Here is a 19,390-nt window from a genome sequence, read left to right on the forward strand (position 1 = left end):
TGCCCAAAATGCTGTCGCTACTAGCAGAGCCATAGAGGAAAAAGATTAAGGATTATACACGAAAATTAATTTGTACTGTAGTGGGAAGGAGAACAAATCGATACAATTTCTTGAAATTTTCGAAGAGATCTTTCGCACAGAGAAGAAAAAACATGGAAGTTTACAGGAATTGACGTTGAGTGGTTTTCCATTTAAAAAATAAAGTATAACAGGATATCTACAACGTGGCGAACCGAGATACGTGGTCTGGCACTTATACCGTCAATATGGAGGGATCTTATTGGTGGAAGCGGGTGGTTGCAATGGACCAAAAAGGTAGATAATAGACTAATCAACGGCAACCCACGAGAGACCCGATAGATCGGCCATCATTTTCTCCCTTAGTCAATAGGAGCCAACCATTTAAACCAATAGGATCGCTTTAGACTCATTAAGTCTTCCTGGTCCATCAATTGGACTGCATTTTGCAATTTGGAACTATAAATTCAGGCTCTACTGGAAAAACACTAATGTGCATAGGGAAACTAATGGCACATACGTTGTTTTTAAACCGGGCTAGAATATATAGGTCCAAATTGCAAAATGTAGTCCAATTTCAAGAATCAACCTGCAGATAGACTTCTTTCGTTTAGAGGCGTCCAAATTTGATTACGTAAATTCCGGAAACTCCCTCTTCGGATAATTGGAGCAGGAAGGCAAGGGCTGCGAAAATTAGCTCCTTGGTCTGTATCACTCGCCCGTTTCAACTAATGGGATCGTTCCATTTCTCCTTGGTCTATAGCTTCATCTGTCGCTATCAATAATGCATCTATAAGCACCACCCATTTCAACCAATAGGATCGCTCCAGTCTCCTTATGTCTTCTTTGTCTTTCGATTGGATTGCATTTTGCAAAGAGGAACCACTAGCATTGCAATGTTGCTAAGATTGTGCAACTTCTTTTGTCTTGGAGGAAAAACCCGATTATCCATTAATAGTTTCTATTTTACTCGCTAAAAACTGCGAATTTAAGACAAAAATTACCATCTAAATTTCATAGTTTTCGATTCCGCAATTTTATTGCAAAGGATGAAGTTGCACAATCTTAGCATCATTGCAATGCTAGTGGTTCCTTTTTGCAAAATGCAATCCAATGGACCACTAGACAAGGTACGAATTTCAGCATTCTGATACATGTTTCCTAACCAAAATTTCACGTAGAACACGATACGCACAACGAAAATTACTGAAACCAACTCCTTACGAAGATATTTAATGATTCTTAATGCGTGAATTGAAACCACCCGCTCATGAAAACTCAATGCTCTACGTGATTCACATCGCGCGCTAAACGTTATCATGACAGTCTCTGCGATATAAAAATCTAGCAACCTCAATCTTGACGCTTTGGCTCAGCTATAGCAAATTGCTTATAGTTTGAACAACACATGGCGGGAAATGAACATTGCTCGTTGAGAAGTTTGCTGAAACCGTTGTAGTGCGCAATTTGACTCACGTAGAGCTTTGAGTTTCTTGTAGCGGGCAGTTCAAATTCCTCGTAACTAATGTGAAATAAAAACGTTAATATCTTCGCTAAGAGTTGGTTTCAGTAATTTTCGTTGCGCTAATCGTGTTTCTACGTGAAATTTTGTTCAGAAACATGTATTAGAATGCTGAAATTCGTACCTTGTCTAGTGGTCCATTTCGAGAATCAGCCTGCAGATTCTTCTTTCGTTCAGAGGCGTCCAAATTGGGTTACGTAAATTCCGGAAACCCCTCTCCGGATAATGGGAGCAGGAAGGCAGGGGCTGCGGTATTTCGGCGGCGGACTGCGCGATGATTTTCCGGATTTTTCCGGGAGATTGGCCGCGAAAGCACCGCGCGCTGGTGGCTGAATTATTGGATTTCCAGGCGGCGGCGGGGCCTGGCGTTACGGGAGCTAAACCGGGGAGTGAAAGTGATCCGGTGGTCTTTCTCCCGTGACAGACCGCGGAGGGCGAGGCAGTCCTTCGCCAGTGTTCCTCCGGGTTTACGCTCGTAGTGTTCGGCCCGTTGCTGGAAACGCGTTCCTGCCTTTTTGCCATGGTTCAGCTCCCAGGAATAGTCCGCGGGTCTCCTTGAGCAGGTAAGTCAATTTCAAGTGCTACAGGACAGGTTTAACGAGGATCCAGAGGGCTGATCGTTGAGATCGTTGGGCCCTGTCCACACGAGCGCAGTTCGCGGAACTTATTCCTCGAACTTGCTCAGTTCCCGGAACTTATTCCTTGAAACGAGGCATGCTGTCCACACGAGTTCGCTCGAACTGGAACCGGAACTTCAATAAAACTATACAATTATTGCAAAATAATAGATTATTACGACCGCCAAAGTAACAAAAATAAATGTCAAGATATGTAAAGGACGTAAAAACAAAAACAAGCAAATTCACATCAAAAGAAACATATTTAGAAGCTCGGAGTACGGGGGAAATTTCGGGTTTTGGAGGAATAAGTTTCAGCTCAGCTAAAAACTTGTTCCGGGAACAAGTTCCTCGAACTGAGTTCCGCGAACCGCGATCGTGTGGACAAGGCCATAGACAGAGCGGTAGACATAAAAGAGAGGGAAATTTGTGAGATCCTAATGCTTGAAACGAGTGAGTCTGCTTGAGCAGGTAAATCATTTCCAAATGCTACAGGGCAGGTTTACTAGGGTCCGAAGGGCTGATTGTTGAAATCGATAGACAGAGCGGTATAGACATAAAAGAGAGGGAAATTTGTGAGATCCTAATGATTGAAATGGGTGATTCTACTTGAGCAGGTAAGTAATTTCCAAGTGCTACAGGACAGGTTTAACGAGGATCCAGAGGGCTGGTCGTTGAAATCGATAGACCGAGCGGTAGATATAAAAGAGAGAGGAAAGTTTGTGGGATCCTAATGCTTGAAGAGAGGTGGTTCTGCTTGAGCAGGTAAGTCATTTCCAAGTGCTACAGGGCAGGTTTAACAGGATCCAGAGGGCTGATGGTTGAAATCGATAGACAGAGCGGTAGATATAAAAGAGAGAGGAAAGTTTGTGAGATCCTAATGCTTGAAGAGAGGTGGTTCTGCTTGAGCAGGTAAGTCATTTCCAAGTGCTACAGGGCAGGTTTAACAGAGATCCAGAGGGCTGATGGTTGAAATCGATAGACAGAGCGGTAGATATAAAAGAGAGAGGAAAGTTGGTGAGATCCTAAAGGTTGAAACGGGTGGTTCTACTTGGGCAGGTAAGTCACTTCCAAGTGCTACAGCGGACTGATTATTGAAATTGATGGACAAAGCTATAGACAAAAAAGACATAGGGAGTATGGAGCGATCCTATTGGTTGAAATGAGTGGTTCCTACAGACAAAGAGAGAAAATGATAGACTAACTGTCGGGTCTCTCGTGGTTTGCCGTTACTTAGTCTATTACCTACCTCCTTTGTCCATTGCAACCACCCGCTTCCACCAATATAGGATCTCTCCATATCTCTTTTGTCTCCTTTGTCTATACCTTTGTCTATCAATTTCAATAATCGGTCCGCAGGGCTGGTTTAACAGAGATCCAGAGGGCTGATGCTTGAAATCGATAGACAGAGCAGTAGATATAAAAGAGAGAGGAAAGTTGGTGAGATCCTATTGCTTGAAGAGGGGTGGTTCTGCTCGAGCAGGTAAGTCATTTCCAAATGCTACAGGGCAGGCTTACCGGGGTCCAAAGGGCTGATCGTTGAAATCGACGGACAGAGCGGTAGACATAAAAGAGAGAGGGAAAATAGTGCTATCCTAATGCTTGGAACGGGTGGTTCTGTTTGAGCAGGTAAGTAATTTCCAAGTGCTACATGGCAGATTTAACAAGGATCAAAAGACCTAGATCCTAGGATCGTTGACATCTATTCTATAGACAAAGCAGTAGACAGAAAAGAGATAGGGAAAATGGTGCGACCCTAATCGATGGAAGCGGATGGCCGCAATGGACACAGGAAGTCAGTTAGGAACCGACTAAGGGCAACCGACAAGAGGCTCTACAAGTACACGGTTAGAAAAAGTAACCGACATTACGTTCTTTGTCTATTGCAACCACCCGCTTCCACCAATAGGATACCTCCATATGACTTTTGTCTTCTTTGTATACAGCTTTGTCCATCAATTTCAATAATCGGCGCGCAGGACAGATATTTTATTAAAATGCAGAGAGCTGAACGTTGAAATCTATAGAAAAAGCGGTAGACGTAAAAGAGAGAAGGAAAATGGTGCGATCTTATTGGTGGAAGCGGTTGGCTGCAATGGACACAGGAAGTAAGTAAGGGACCGACTTAGAGCAACCGACAAGAGACCCTACAAGTACACGGTAAGAAAAAGTAACCGACATTTTATGTCAATACAGGAAGCAGAGCAAGGCACAAAATAATCCAATCCTTCGGTTTACTTTAGGGTTTCTTAGTCTATCCGTTGTTTCCGGCGCTCAATTCACCACAAACTGCACCATAAAGCAACGCATTTGGGTTGGTCTGTATTTCACTCTCTGTTTTAACCAAAAGTAATACGAGAACACAAATAAAATGCCACAAAGAAATGGACACTCAAAGAAGTACGGATTCAAAAGAGCTAATAAATGTTCTTGCTTTCAAATTTCACTCATACATCACCATTTTCGCAATGGAAATGACTAAGGTAACCCCATTACCGAGATATAACCGTTTTCATTTTAGGTTGGGTACACAAAAAATGGACCGTGAAAGGAACCAAGCCACATCCGCTATCGCAAAATTTAACTGGGCAATTCTAATTTTTACAAGTACGTTTGTGCGGATTTCTTTGAAAATTTCCGGGATTTATTAGTGCTATGGAGAAAAGTCACTGAAATTTGCACAAAAATCTGCATAACCGTTTTCATGTAAGAAATTACATTATCCAGTTGTTGGCAATAGCTGATGTTGGTCATTCCTATTTAACGCGGTCGAAAATATGAATTTCCCGCTCAAATGAAGAACCAAAGTCTAAGTGATTCAAATTATGCACTCCAATGCTGCTGCGCTAAGGAAAAACGCCATATGAGCACTCAACCGTTGCTAAATTTCCGTCTGGAAATCAAGAATTTTAGAGAAAATTTGAGAACATTTTTCTGCCAATTTTTCAGGTTATTTTGTTCCCGATTATACCTAAAGTTCTTGAAAATCTATCGGAAAAATATTCAAAACTTTCCTCAAAATAAACATTTTATCGAAGGAAATTTGGCAACTCTCGATGTTCATACGGCGTTTTTCCTTAGCAGGGCAGTATGGAGCGTTGTTCAACGTGCAGTGTTCCCTCCGCACCCTGCGATGTTCATTGCATGAACAACGTGCAACAGCGCAACTACTTCGTGTATATAGTTTGTTGAAAGATTTTAAGATTCAACGCATATATGATTACGTCATTTTCACCGAATCGATCGATGGTGATTCATTGGCCAGCAAAATAAACGGCTCCGATGTAAACCAAACAAAAAATCTGGGAATTTCACAGCTCAGCGTGCGCAAACAAGTTTTCAAATCAACGGATGTCTAGTAAGCAATTAAACTGAAATATTCATGATGCTTTATTTGCTACGCTTTGGCACCCCTTTATGTTGTAGAGCCGCACTCTATAGTCCTACGTAGAAACACCTTAGGTACATTGAGATATTGCCTAGTTTCTTCTGATAAAATAAGAAATTTCCGGAAAACTTTTGATGTCTCCCTGTGAATTTTTATTTGATAATTCATTTGTAGTTCAGTATACGAAATCTGTAAATTTAACGTAGGATTATTCATAATAAACTCAAAAATAAAAAGTTTCTACAGGGAAATGTTTGCAAAATTCAGATACTCTTAAGACGTTCTTCCTTAATCACCGGAATTGAGGAGTTGGATGCAAAAAACGCATTTTTCGGTTGCAGAGTTTCAGAATCTTCACAGCTAATTTATATTTTAAAGCGGAAAATGTTGGTGAATTTTCTGAAATGTTCCGTTTTCAGCATTGTAAAATGATGGAGAAAAATCCAGTAATAAAGTCAACGAATTCCACGAATTTGCTTTCATTATACAGGGAAAGAACGTTAGCAAAGATTTTGAAACACCGAACGCAAGAAATTAACCCAGCGCTTCAATTACTTCAACAGATTTCCCATCAAAAGTGAGCATTAAATCAAGCGTAAGGGCTCGGGTGCCATCCAATTCCCTCCCCCGATTCCCTCCCAAGACCGATTCCCTCATGCGGCCGGAACCGATTTCCGATTCCCTCCCGGCTTTGAAGTAAATTGAAATATGTGGCAACGTCGCAACACTTGATCAAGTAGTAAGACGAAATAATCAAGATCCAAAATAAACTCACCATTCTCAGATACACCTGATACCGCACATTTTCGGCCTCCCGTTATTACACCCCGACAAAGTGGGTGACTCATTCGTGAAGTTTTTCTTGTTCGCACATCCTGAATGTCCTCAAGTGACCAAATTCGTCAATTACCTACTTCAAACGTACATCGGTGAAGGAGCCCAGTTCCCCCCGAAAATGTGGGCTGAACGATCAGCTGATCCAGCGCGAACCACCAACTCGTGTGAGAGTTTTCACGCGCGGTACAACTCCTTTTATTACAAAGCTCATCCCGATTTTCCGAGTTTCGTTGCCGTGCTGAAGAGAATTTTCCGCGACAGCAAAATTTCAATAAATTCCGCAAATCGGTCAGTGGCAAAACCCAGATCAAAAACTGCCAAAAAAATTGCTGCTCTCGAAAAAAACATATCCGAACTTCTCGAAAACTACAACGATGAAGCCTTGTTCCACTTCATTCGCACGGTGTCTCGTAGAAATTCGCCAAATGTTTTCTTGTGATTTTTTTTTTATTTGGTCTTATTTTTTTTGACGCGACGGACTCTGTACACCCGTTTAAGGTACTTCATAGAAATTCGCCAAATGTTTTCTTGTGATATTTTTTTTTTTTTTGGTCTTATTTTTTTTTGACGCGACGGACTCTGTACACCCGTATTAAGGTACTTCAAACTTCTACAACTTCTACCACCTACTCTTCTACTCTTACGAGAAATGGCGCTGTATCAGGTGTATCTGGGAATGGTGAGTTTATTTTGGATCTTGATTATTTCGTCTTACTACTTGATCAATTGTTGCGACGTTGCCACATATTTTCAGTTTACTTCAAAGCCGGGAGGGAATCGGAAATCGGTTCCGACCGCATGAGGGTATCGGTCTTGGGAGGGAATCGGGGGAGGGAATCGGTTTCGGGAGGGAATCGGGGGAGGGAATTGGATGGCGCCCAAGGGCTCTGCTAGCCTTTATCAATTGATTTTCTCTGCCTCTAAGTTAAGTTGGACCGCGTTATATAGAAATGAATCAAGCCCCATTATGTATTGCCAAATTTAACTGAGCAATTAAATTTTTTACATGATAACAGTTGTGCGGATTTTTGAGCAAATGCAAGTGAATTTTTTGCATGGTACGAAGCAAATTCCATTACATTTTCAAAGGAATCCGCAGAAACATTATTTTGCAAAAGTCAAATTGCACAGTTTTTGCATTGGAAAAAAAAACTTGGATCTAGAGTCCAGACTCATGAAAACATTGACAAGAAAAAGGACTCGTGATTCGATCAGATTAAAGCTTAAATCAAAAGGAAATCCGCTCAAATTAAGAGGCTTGGTTCTTGATTTAAGTTTAAATCTGATTGAATCAAGAGTATTTTTTCTTGTCGATGTTCTTAGGAGTCTGGACTCTAGATGAATCACTAAATACAAAAAGGGCACAAGTCCAGAAAACCAAATTGTTCCGGAGACACAAAAAAACTGTTTATTTCGTGGTGGATATTTTTTTAAACATAACGACTTTCCAAAAGATATCTGCCACGAAATAAACAGTTTTTGTGTCTCCTGAACAATTTGGTTTTCTTGACATGTGCCCTTTTTGTATTTAGTGGTTCAGATCCAATGTGTTTTTTTTTCCAGTGTGGCAATATCTGATGTGGCTTGGTTCCTTCCTGTTAAACGCGGTTCCATTGTTAAAGACGAACTGCCAGGCCGGAGTCAAGACAGCTAACAATGATAGTGCAATGTTACAAATCGCGTATGTACACACGGTTTCCATTTAAGTTACTCATTATTTCTTCGACAGAGTATATACGCTCCGGGTATTCTGTACTTCGAACGTACGGACTTTAAAATGTCTGATGCATCTTATCGTTTTGATGACACTTGCCCTTGAACTCTTGAATTTCCCATGAAAGTTTCGTTCTTCGGTTTTTTTGCCAAGTTCAATTATGCTGAATCACAGGGGCGTTGCCAAATGCCCAGTGCGCGGAATTTCTGATTTCACTTCGTGCATGAAGACGAACAATTAACTGCAAAACTACACTTTTCAAGTGTCTGGAAAAGGAGGTGGCGAATTGTGCGAGCATACTGACAGTCAAACTACAAAAACGCGTATGTGTTTGCGGTGTTTCAAAACTTCCGCTCCAATTTTCTTCAATTAAAACAGTACAAATGAACACTACCGGTTGAAATGTTCGCTCAATATTTTTCACACTGAGGAAAATTGGGAACGTTTCAAGAAATCGAGCTGAGTAGTTGCAAATTTTGATAAAAAAGCATAATTTTTTTTTTTTTTTTTTTTTTTTTTTTTTTTTTTTTTTTTTTTTTTTTTTTTTTTAGAATATAACGTAACTACGACAAGCATTTCCTTGTATCTATCTACATGGTTTAAAACAAAGACGAAACAAATTTTATATAATATATTGCATGCAATAAATCATCGTATTATCGAACGTTATATTACCGTAATTAATAGGACTGCATTTTGCAATTTGGACCTATAAATTATGGCTTAGCTGAAAAAAAAAAACAGTTACGTGTAAAGGGAAACTAATGGCACGTACGTTGTTTTTAAACCGGGCCGGAATTTATAGTGCCGAATTGCAAAATGTGGTCCAATTGGGAATGTCAATATCACGCGACAGTTGGGACTTAACCCCTACCTATTTTTTTCCGTGGAAATAGTAGAACTACTGAATGAACATTTGATTTATAACATTTCCCATCCAACGAGAAAAAAAATTGAGCTTGTTGGGTTTTGCACAAACTGGATAAGCAGGAGCCAGCCGTTTTCGGTGGCGTATGTCAACACCTGGATGCGACTCTTAGTACACAAATAACGTCTAAGTTGCAGACACGAATAATTGAAGGCGCTCTGGATTTTCTTGTTCTTGAAAGCCACAAAGATACGCACGATGGAACGAGTCAATAGAAGAGGTCGGACAAAATTTGGAAACGTCATACGCTCATTACTCCGTTCATACAAAACTTTGAGGTTTTAAAAGTGGTTCCATTTGTTTCCTCGTGAAATTTCCTTTAGAGGCACCCCTTAAAATTTAAAATGTGACGAAATTAACACTAATAACTGCAGTTTTAGTCAAAGAATTTATATCCGACCTCTCTCATTGACTCGATCCACTATGTACGACGCTTTGAGTCGTTGCTGCAATGAATACTTCTTTTGAATAACTGTGAAGCGTTTCATACACTGTTGTTGTGATTGTGCATACTAAAAGAGCATATTTGAGGTCGTCGATAATGATTCTTTCAACAAGAAATCCCGTAATTCTTCTAAAATTTCAATGTAAAACGCAAAAAACCGCAAAATCTGGGCAGCAGTTTAAAAGCCCTACATGGTTATTCAAAAGATCCGTTAAATACTCAGAGTTGCTACACCAGGAAAAGATTGCAATCAAGGGTTTTTGGTAGTAAATGTGCGATGAAAAGCAGCTGAATCTAAATCGTCAACATCTGAATTTGAAGCAGAGGTAAGTAAGTATAGCAAAAAACCGCATGTTTTCCCGGCTAATTCTTTTGATGCGATAGTTTTTTTCTTCGATTGTGAGATTATTGAGAAATTTTGGAACCAGACAAAGCTCAGCGCAAGAGAATTTTCTTCCCGTTGCATTCAATTTTTTTACCTAAACGAGACGGCACGACCGCAACTACCATGATTTGCGACCGATGTGACTCATTCCAATCTCTTCGCGAAAAAAACGGCAAGTTGATTGCTTGCCATGCAGTGAGTATATGAGGCCTTCATATGTAACAATGGCGGATGTGAAAAATTACCTTTTAGAAACACGCTTAAAAAACTGTTTTGTTCACACAAAAATTTAATATGTTTGGCTCTGGCATAATGTACAGATCTCGAAGATCACATCTCAAGTATTTTCTCAAAATTTTCTCGATGCCAAAACAGTTTTTTTAATGTGTTTCGAAAAGGTAATTTTTCACATCCGCTATTGTTACAGATAAGTCCTCATATTTGTCATAAACTTGGAGAGGACAATAAAGAAACACGAATCATGAAACATCATCAACTCGAACTGGCACCTCCGCAAGATAGCTAATCGGCATAATTAAGGAGAGGAAATCAGACTGCCTCGCCAGACCGGGCACTAATCTGCGAGACTGCGTCACGATGTTCTCTTCGGATGGGGTTTGTCTTTCTTCGTTGTTTTTTCTGCGAAAGTCGTTAAAACTAAAGGTAGAAACTCGAGGCACGAGAATCTACGATCAATTCCTGTGTCTCCTTACGCAATGAATTTTTTAGAAAGGGGTGTAACGGCTAATGATGAAGATAGCTCAGATTTACTGGTCGTTGGTGGTATTTGAATCAGTGAGATCGAAAACACACTTGCTCAGGTGGCATGAAACGTAAGAAAGAAATGAGGGATTGAAAATTTCAGTGAAATATTTCAGGAAATTTCACAAGGCTGCGAAATATTTCCTATTTTTCAGGGGCTAGAGTATGCAACCTGCATGCAAACACACAAAATAGAAGTCGTAATTTTTAAATTTTGTGAAACATGAAAAGGAACCGGTATTTTTCAATATATTTCATAATTTCTGAAACTTCATGAAATATTTCGCGAGAAATTTCAAGATTTTATTTTTCATGAAATTGTGCCACCGTGCACCGGCTCAGGTATTTTATTTCGATTTTCACTTTTATTCGTTTTAGTAATACGTATGGATAGACGCATCTGCACGCAAAAAGAAATTTCGACTTGCAATCGGAAGCATTCGAAACAGCAACGGGAAAAGGGTGGTGAGAAAGAAAACACTTTCTATTAGTTGGTCTTTCTATGATTCTATCATTTCTATCATTTGAGGAGGGGGCAGGAAGCGGTAGACTTTTTCAGACCGGCAGCTTACAAAATACTTTTCTAGGGTACTTAGTGTCATCAAAAATATTTGTCAGAAAAAAGTACTGAAATGAGAAAATATTTAGTACTTTATTTGAAAAATCAATTTTAGGCCTTTCAAGAAACACGAGTGGCCGTCCGATTAGGCGCAACGGTTTCCTCTTTTCGATTCAATATACCTTGTGCCTACAAGTTATAAAAATATTCAAGGGTTACATATTAAAAAATGTATAGTTTTCAAGGCAAACCATGAAAACTCGATATCTGAAAGTCAGAGAGAACGAAAGCATATCAACTAGGCAACTTGCAAACGCCTAATTCTTGTCACTAAACATGGCGCATCTATTTCGACTTGTTCCTTTACAATGTCTCCAAGTACTTAGATTTTGCGTGGCCTTAATGAATCGGGTCATTTTTCCGCGGATGCCCTCATATAAATCGCAGCTATGAAAAAACGCGATAAAAACTAGGATAATGTATAACCAGTGGCGGATGAGGATTTACAGAATGTTCTGCAAAGAGAGCTGACTCCATCAATTTCGGACGTAAAAACTTAACGCTTCCACGGATCTTATAATTTTTGGCTAAAACTTCCACAAAATGTAATATGCACCACTATCACTTCCGCGATCCAGTAGTTTTCACCATGAAACTACAGTCAAAGTTAGTGAGAGTTTCTCAAATGCATTAAACGCTTCCACAGTTCTTATAATTTTTGGCTAAAACTTCCACACAATGTAATATGCACCATTGTCACTTCTGCGATCCAGTAGTTTTCACAATGAAACTACAGTCAAAGTTTGTGAGAGTTTCTCAAATGCATTAAACCATACTCGCGAAAAACTTTCGTTTCTTTAATGGAAGGAAAAAATACACAAATGCAACATTTCAAAAGCCGGTGGCGCCGCTGAAAATGCCTTTAAAATCCTGGTTTCATCTGCAAATCTTTTAAGAAGGACCGCCATAAATTACGTGACGCACTTTTCCGGAATTTTCGACCTCCCTTTCCCCTCTCGTAACACTTTCGTGACAAAAGTCATCCCTGTCCTTCAACACATGAAGATGAAAATAGCTCTCCTGGACCCTAGAGCGTTAAAATCTCCACGATAGGCCACTCCCAGATCCATCCATCGTACGGAGTTTGCGCAGCTGGAAACTCGAACAAAATACAATAAATATCGCGATCATCAAAATCCTTCTCATTTTCGAAAAATGGATGAGCCCACAAGGTATCCACGCAATATTCGTTTTGTAAAATATGCGCCATCACAATTTTATGATACAGTGGTGGATCATTAAAACCTGGTTTGCCCGGCGAAACCGACCGGGGGGTCCTCGCATGCAAGGGGGGGGGGGGGGGGTTCGTAACGACGCAAGCGTATTCTTATGCGGACCTGTCTCCGTAGTTGTATGCGTTCGGGCAACCGTGCGAACGTGCAGGAGTTGTATTGTAGTAATTGTGATTGAAGAGTTACAAAATTCACACCTCGCTGCTGATGACGAAAATAAGGAGAGTTGACGGTTTCCCGCCACTATTGCCATATTGGAACGAGGAACCGATACTCGTAACGTGGGGCAACGTAGGAATATTTGGACGTATTTCTATCAAACGGAACTATGTGCATTATGACGTGAGCCCTGTTGTACATGTGTTCTTATGGGTTTCAGGGCTCATGTCTTAATGCACGTAGTTCCGTTTGATAGAAATTCGTCCATTTGGACTGATACGTAATTATGATTTTGCTGGCACACTCATAAAAGCACTTACCTACACGTGATCACTAACGAAGTATAGGACGGGGTAAAATGAGCCAGAAATAGTAGTTCCTGCTTACAAAATGTACCGTCTGTTTGCAGACACACTGGGAAAAAAAACACATTGGATCTATAGTCCAGACTCTTGAAAACATCGAAAAGAAAAAATACTCTTGTTTCAATCAGATCTAGCTTAAATCAAGAACCAAGCCTCTTAATTTGAGCGGATTTCTTTTGATTCAAGCAAAAATCCGATTGAATCAAGAGTATTTTTTCTTGTCAATGTTTTCAAGAGTCTAAGCTCTAGATCCAATGTTTTTTTTTCCAGTGCTCACTGTTGTTACTGTGAGTCTCACAATAAAGACGGTGAGACTTAAAGTGCCCTTCTTTTAATTTTCTTGTTTTGCGGGTTGAAAATTCGGGCATGATCCCTGCGAAACATCCCGGGTTTTTTATTTTATTTTATGGTCTCTTTTTATTATCTTTACGGCCTTAGACCCGTTTGAAGTTGTTTCTTTGTAAATGATTAACAGCTTTATCCATCACTTGTCTGTGAAAACATCGAAAATTTATATTATAACTATTTTTTTTAATAAAAGCTGACATCAATGCATGTTGTCGGCAAATATATGTCGCTATTTCGTTGGGGTACAGTGGGCCCTACTGCTCACGATTTATTTCACTTGAAGAATAATCTGCGTTTTGATTGGCCTTGGCGTCATGCATGCATGGTCCAGTGAGCAGCAGGTCTACGAAACTTAGGTGGATTATTTGAAGGTCTTGGTTCAAATCTCAGGGGATGAAACTAGGATTTCGATAATAATTACTTCGATTTGCGCGAACATTAGGGCAGTCATTCATGCATAGCACCAGGGCTAAATTTGTTTTTCAAATCGACAGCTCCTAATAAATACGAAAACATCATAATGACACATATTTTGCTACATGTGCCCTTTCGGGAATTTCAAGCAGTTATGTTTGTTGTTCAAGATTGAATCGTACTTGCAAGTGAACGCATCTTTTCGTCGAGTGCTAATTATGGCGGTGCCATTTTTTTAAACGAATCCATTGCTTCAGAACACAGCCGGACGGACCATCTGAAAACTTTGTTTTACTCTTACTTAACGACACAGTAGTTGGGTTGCATTTTGCAAAAAGGAACCAGAAGTATTGCAATGATGCTAAAATTGTGCATTTTCATCCTTTGCTATAAAATTACCGAAATAATGAAAAATATGAAACTTACACGGTAATTTTTGTCTTAAATTTACGGTTTTTGAGATAGAAACTGTCAATGGATAATCAGGTTTTTCTCCCAAGACAAAATGAAGTTTCACAATCTTTGCAACATTGCAAATACTCCTGGTTCCTTTTTGCAAAATGCAATCTAGTTGTACTCGTAATAATTCCGCCAGCCAACCAATCGGCAGACTGCGCTTCCCCGAAAACTTGGTTTTCTCTTTCTTAAAAATGAACACTTTGTCCCCCGATTTTTTCCCTGGATTAATTTAAGAATATTAATTAAAGAGTACCAAGAAACGACCAGAAGATGACCGATTTCATCACCTGGTAGATTTGTGCGCCTCAAAAACGTGACTCGAGTTCGATTTTGGCCCCGATTACACAATCCGGCGATGAATGAGCTCTGCGAGTTCTCTACAAGCGACACGTGTTGGTACACCCGGTTGGACCATCATAACTCGGGCGTCGAAATTGCGTTCACCGAGGCAGGGGTGTTCTTTATACTCGCTGAGCTCCGATGAGCTGATAAAAGATGGTCCTGACCCGATTCCTGGACCGTCTATTCTTCGACCTATCTGCTTTCCTCTGCCCCCAAATCATGAACCAAGGTGTTCATCAGTTTGGTTTTCGCTAGTCTCAGGTGCAGTGCAGTGTCCTGTGATGGTCATGGATGTATCTTTCGCGTAACGGATAAAAAGTGTCCCAAGTCCGGTTCACAGGGCAGGGATTCGGGAGTCTATATGGCTGGAAGTGTATAGCGATTTACAAAGGATGTTTATAGTGGTAAAATTAAACGTTAAAAATTTTTCGAAAATCTTCGCACCCCGCAAAAATTGGCCATTGGAGCCGAAACCTTCGATCCCGGCAGCCTCAATGGAGATGTTGCATGTGTGAGGAATTTGCGATTTGACTGTTGATTCTAGGTAAAAGTTCGCGAAAAACACGATGGTGCCACTGGTTTTCTCTGAAATCAACTCCCAAGCTCAAAAAAAGCTCTCAAGTTGAGGCAAAAATGGAGAGGATATCCCACGCTATCCTGAGAGTCCACCTCTACACCAAGACAACCTCTCCATGAAAAGATAGGGAGCAAATACATTAGCAGTGTCGCCGTGTTTTCAATTTTAGAGTCCCCAAATAAAGTGGCAGCCCTGTCCATGTATTTGCTCCCTATCTTTTCATGGAGAGCTTCTCTTGATGTAGAGGTGGACTCTCAGGATAGCGTGGGATATCCCCTCCATTTTGGCCTCAACTTGAGAGTTTTTTTGAGCTTGGGAGTTGATTTCAGAGAAAACCAGTGGCACCATCGTGTTTCTCGTGAACTTTTACGTAAGAATCAACAGTCAAATCGCAAATTCCTCACACATGCAAGATCTCCATTCCGTAGAACTACCAGAAGCTGGAGACACAATACTGAGTTTTTAAATGAAATTAATCTTTTAACACGATCGAAATTTTGTATGCTAACGCTTAGGATCTTTTGCAAGATATAGGCAATGGAATTTTAGTTTCCTTTCCAACTTCCTTTCCAACTTGCGTTAAAATTCAGCATAAAGCTGAAAATCTCAATACACAGGGAAACAGCTCATATAAGCACAATTATCCCTCAAAGAGAACGCCGTTTGATGCATCTTAGATAACGTTTGCAGCTGCCTTCCCGAATGGTCGTTACTGGTGTTGCACTAAACAGCGCATCTCTCTGAGGGAAAACTTGTGCTCATATGCGCTTGTTTCCTCTGTATTGAGATTTTCAGCTATATGCAGCTTTTTAACGCACGTTGGCTCAAAATTCCGACTTACTGTCAAACTTTTTTGTTGAAATTTCTCTCTGTGTACACACACTGGAAAAAAGAAACACATTGGATCTGGAGTCCAGACTCTTGAAAACATTGACAAGAAAAAGGACTCTTGATTCAATGAGATTCAAGCTTAAATAAAAGGAAATCCGCTCAAATTAAGAGGCTTGGTTCTTGATTTAAGCTTAAATCTGATTGAATCAAGAGTAATTTTTCTTGTCGATGTTTTTAAGAGGCTGGACTCTAGATCCAATGTGTTTTTTTTTTCCAGTGTGGTGTTGCACCAAACAGCGCATCTCTCTGAGGGAAAATTGTGCTCATGTGCGCTTTTTTCCTCTGTATTGAGATTTTCAGCTATATGCTGATTTTTAACGCACGTTGGCTGAAAATCAACTACTGTCAAACTTTTTTGTTGAAATTTCTCTCTGTGTACATATGTTACGGTCAGTGTTAGGGAATGGGGAAGTGTATGTCATTGTTGCCGTGGCCAATGTTGACCGTGGCCGGGCGTTTCGGCCGAAGATATCGTTGGCCGGCCAATGACAATTTCTCATTTGACGCTATGGTAAAGAATCGCACTGAAAAAACGAAACACATTGAATCTGGCGTCCAGACTTTGAAAACATTGACAAGAGAAGGACTCTTGATTCAATCAGATTTAAGCCTACATCAAAACGAAATCCGCTTAAATTAAGAGGCTTGGTTCTTGATTTAAGCTTAAATCTGATTGAATCAAGAGTACTTTTTCAGATCCATGTTTTTAAATGTCTGGACTCTAGCTCCAATGTGTTTTTTTCCAGTGTGGCTAAAAAATTCCAACATACTGTCGAACTTTTTTGTTAAAATTTCTCTCTGTGTACAAACCACCATTACCATCTAACCCCTGACCATGTGTCTCTGTTCCCAGATGACGTCACTGCGGGCGGCGAGCCTGCTCCTGGCCGTGGGGTGGGCGCTGGGCTACGAGCAGGAGAAAGGGACGGTGACGATGCACTCGTACGCCCGCGAGGAGCGGGGCCTCCTGGGGCCGGCCCTTCGACCCCCGCCCCCTCCCGCACCGCGCCCCCGCGGCAGGGACCAGCGGGCCACCCCCTCGCACGTCCGCCACGTTCGCGGCTTCCCCGTCTACCCCCAGTGGCACGGCTACCCGGGGCTCCACGGACACGGCTACCATGGGCACGGCTACCACGGCTGGCCCGGCTACCCTGGGCTACATCACGGGCATTACAGGCCCGGCTACGGGACCATCCACGCCCATGGACACATCGGCCCCCACGGGATACATTTCCATGGGCACATCAAGCACAAGCCCAAGAAAAAACCGTTTAAACATCACAAGTATAAGCACAAGCGGCGGCATCGCTATGACTCGTGGCTCTACTAACAGGTTAGTCGATTCGTTGTTTCGTGACCCTCCGGCCAAAGTACCGCAAGCGCCATGCGACGTTTCAAAATTTCTCCGCCATTTTATTTCTTTGACTGAGAAATTACTCGTTGAATCTGTTATAAAATTTGCATACGTTAGTGCGCCTTCATTTTCGCCTGATACTGTGCAATACTTCTGTGGTGGAACAGTTGCTCAGAGTGCGCCTTCAACAGAATCCCTTCGACTTAGGAGAACTCGCTCAGATATTTCAGATTTTTAAGGTTGTAAATTCATAATGCAACAATCCTTTACACGGAAAAATGTTTTTAAAATGTTTGGAAGAGGGGGAATGTGACAGCGTAGTTTGTTACCCTCGAATAATTCACCTTGATTTACAAGTAAATCGTCACCCTCCGGCTAAAGTATCGCAAGCGCCATGCGACAATTCAAATTTTCCGCCACTATTTTATTTCTTTGACTGAGAAATTACTCGTTGAATCTGTTTTAAAATGCACTGAATTTTATCGGCAGCACAAATAAAATTCAGTGAAATTTTCGGACAGCTTCGTTCAAAAATTTTATTTTTGAAAAGTGTTGACGTTTTACACAATATTCTGGTAGCAGTGAAGAAAAATCGAGGAAGTTTTTACGAATTACGTGGACTCCTCCTCCTCCTCCCCCCCCAAAAAAAAAAAAAAAAAAAATAGGAAAGGAAATCTATAACGTCGCAAACGTAAATACTTGCGTGGTTTGGCACTCAAGCCGTCGACAGTACAGTGTATTCATGATCAGCTTGACGCTTAATTGCCCTACTCTGCGTACAAATCAATTTAATCAATCCGAACGAGACGTCAGTTACATGATCATTATTGACCTAGACTTTCCCCGTTTGAGGCACGCCGCGGTTTAATTCGCCGTGTCAGATGAACTGGACGTATTTCTGCCGAACAGAACTAAGTGCATTATGACGTGAGCCTTGTTATAGTATTCTTACGGGTCTCAGGGCTCATGTCTTAATGCACATAGTTCCGTCCGGCAGAAAGACGTCCAGTTGAGGCGGATCGAAAAGCCTTTGGATGCGATAAGCGAGAATTTGAGCGCCGGACGAGCGCGCGCTTGAGGAACTTCCAGTGGCAATCCGCCAAAGTTCATTATCAAAGGCCGTACCCATATTCCGGGAAACCGACGCGCGGCGACGACGCACCGATCGTAAATAATACCAAGGCCGAACCGTCACGAAGGTTTTCCACGAAAAGCTCTACAAAAGCTCTGTTGTCTATTGGTAGTATCTCTATGAACGAGGCAGAGGCGACATCGAAGAGGGCAGAGGGAGGAATCTCCTTCCTCCGGAGGGTATGGTTTCGATCGACATGAATTGATCGAAAAATAAAAACGTGGATTGATTGGCGTGACTCTATCGACAACCGTGCGAATCGACCGACACACCCGTGCACTGAAAAAAAATTCTCGGCCTTTTAACCAAGGTCCGTTGGTACCTTTACCATCTCACTTTTTTTTACCAATTATTGGTAATTTTACCAAGACAGACTGGTAAGCTTACCTAAAAACCAGTATTTTTACTGTTTTTTTCAGGTAAGAATACCACTTTTATTGGTAATCAATGCCCGGTAACTTTGCCATTTTATCTCGGTAATTCTACCACAGTCGATAAAAAATATTGGCGTTTTCACCAAGGTCCAGTAAAATTACCGAGAAAGTTTAATAACTTTACCGAGATTTCTCGGTAAAAATTGCCAATTCCAAAAATGGTAATTTTACCAAGAAAAAACTGGGATCAAATAGAACCCTGATTTCTTGGTAATTTTACCCTTTTCTTAGTAAATACACCGAGATTTTTTCTTCAGTATGAATCGATCAAATCGACGCCGGTTTTGGGATAATTTGACTATGGAATCGGTGTCGATCGGTTCACGTTTTTCTTTTTTAATCGACGAATCAATACCCTCCCTCTTCTTCTCTGAATTTCAAAGTTACCTTATGTTTGAATCAAATTTGGTGCATTTAAATGAATTTAGGATATTTTCCGAGCCCTCTT

The 19,390-nt window shown here is 40.9% G+C and overlaps 2 protein-coding genes across 4 annotated transcripts in view; both read left to right on the top strand.

Annotated features, from left to right (window-relative positions):
- The window catches only part of LOC109040772 (uncharacterized), a 53,916-nt gene that overhangs the window by 2,848 nt on the left and 31,678 nt on the right, over positions 1-19,390 (top strand). The window lies entirely within an intron of this gene.
- Positions 1,896-17,732, top strand: LOC140225519 (uncharacterized). 3 transcript variants are annotated; one of them, XM_072304704.1, is made up of 2 exons: positions 1,896-2,103; positions 16,876-17,732. In XM_072304704.1, exon 2 carries the CDS (start codon positions 16,876-16,878, stop codon positions 17,350-17,352), a length of 477 nt encoding a protein of 158 aa, XP_072160805.1. In that variant the 5' UTR covers positions 1,896-2,103; the 3' UTR covers positions 17,353-17,732. The 3 variants fall into 3 exon arrangements, with proteins under 3 accessions (XP_072160805.1, XP_072160806.1, XP_072160804.1); XM_072304705.1 differs by lacking the exon at positions 1,896-2,103 and adding an exon at positions 6,235-6,880; XM_072304703.1 differs by lacking the exon at positions 1,896-2,103 and adding an exon at positions 14,633-14,958.

The sequence above is a fragment of the Bemisia tabaci genome, chromosome 9 (assembly GCF_918797505.1).
Source record: "Bemisia tabaci chromosome 9, PGI_BMITA_v3".
NCBI lineage: Eukaryota > Metazoa > Arthropoda > Insecta > Hemiptera > Aleyrodidae > Bemisia > Bemisia tabaci.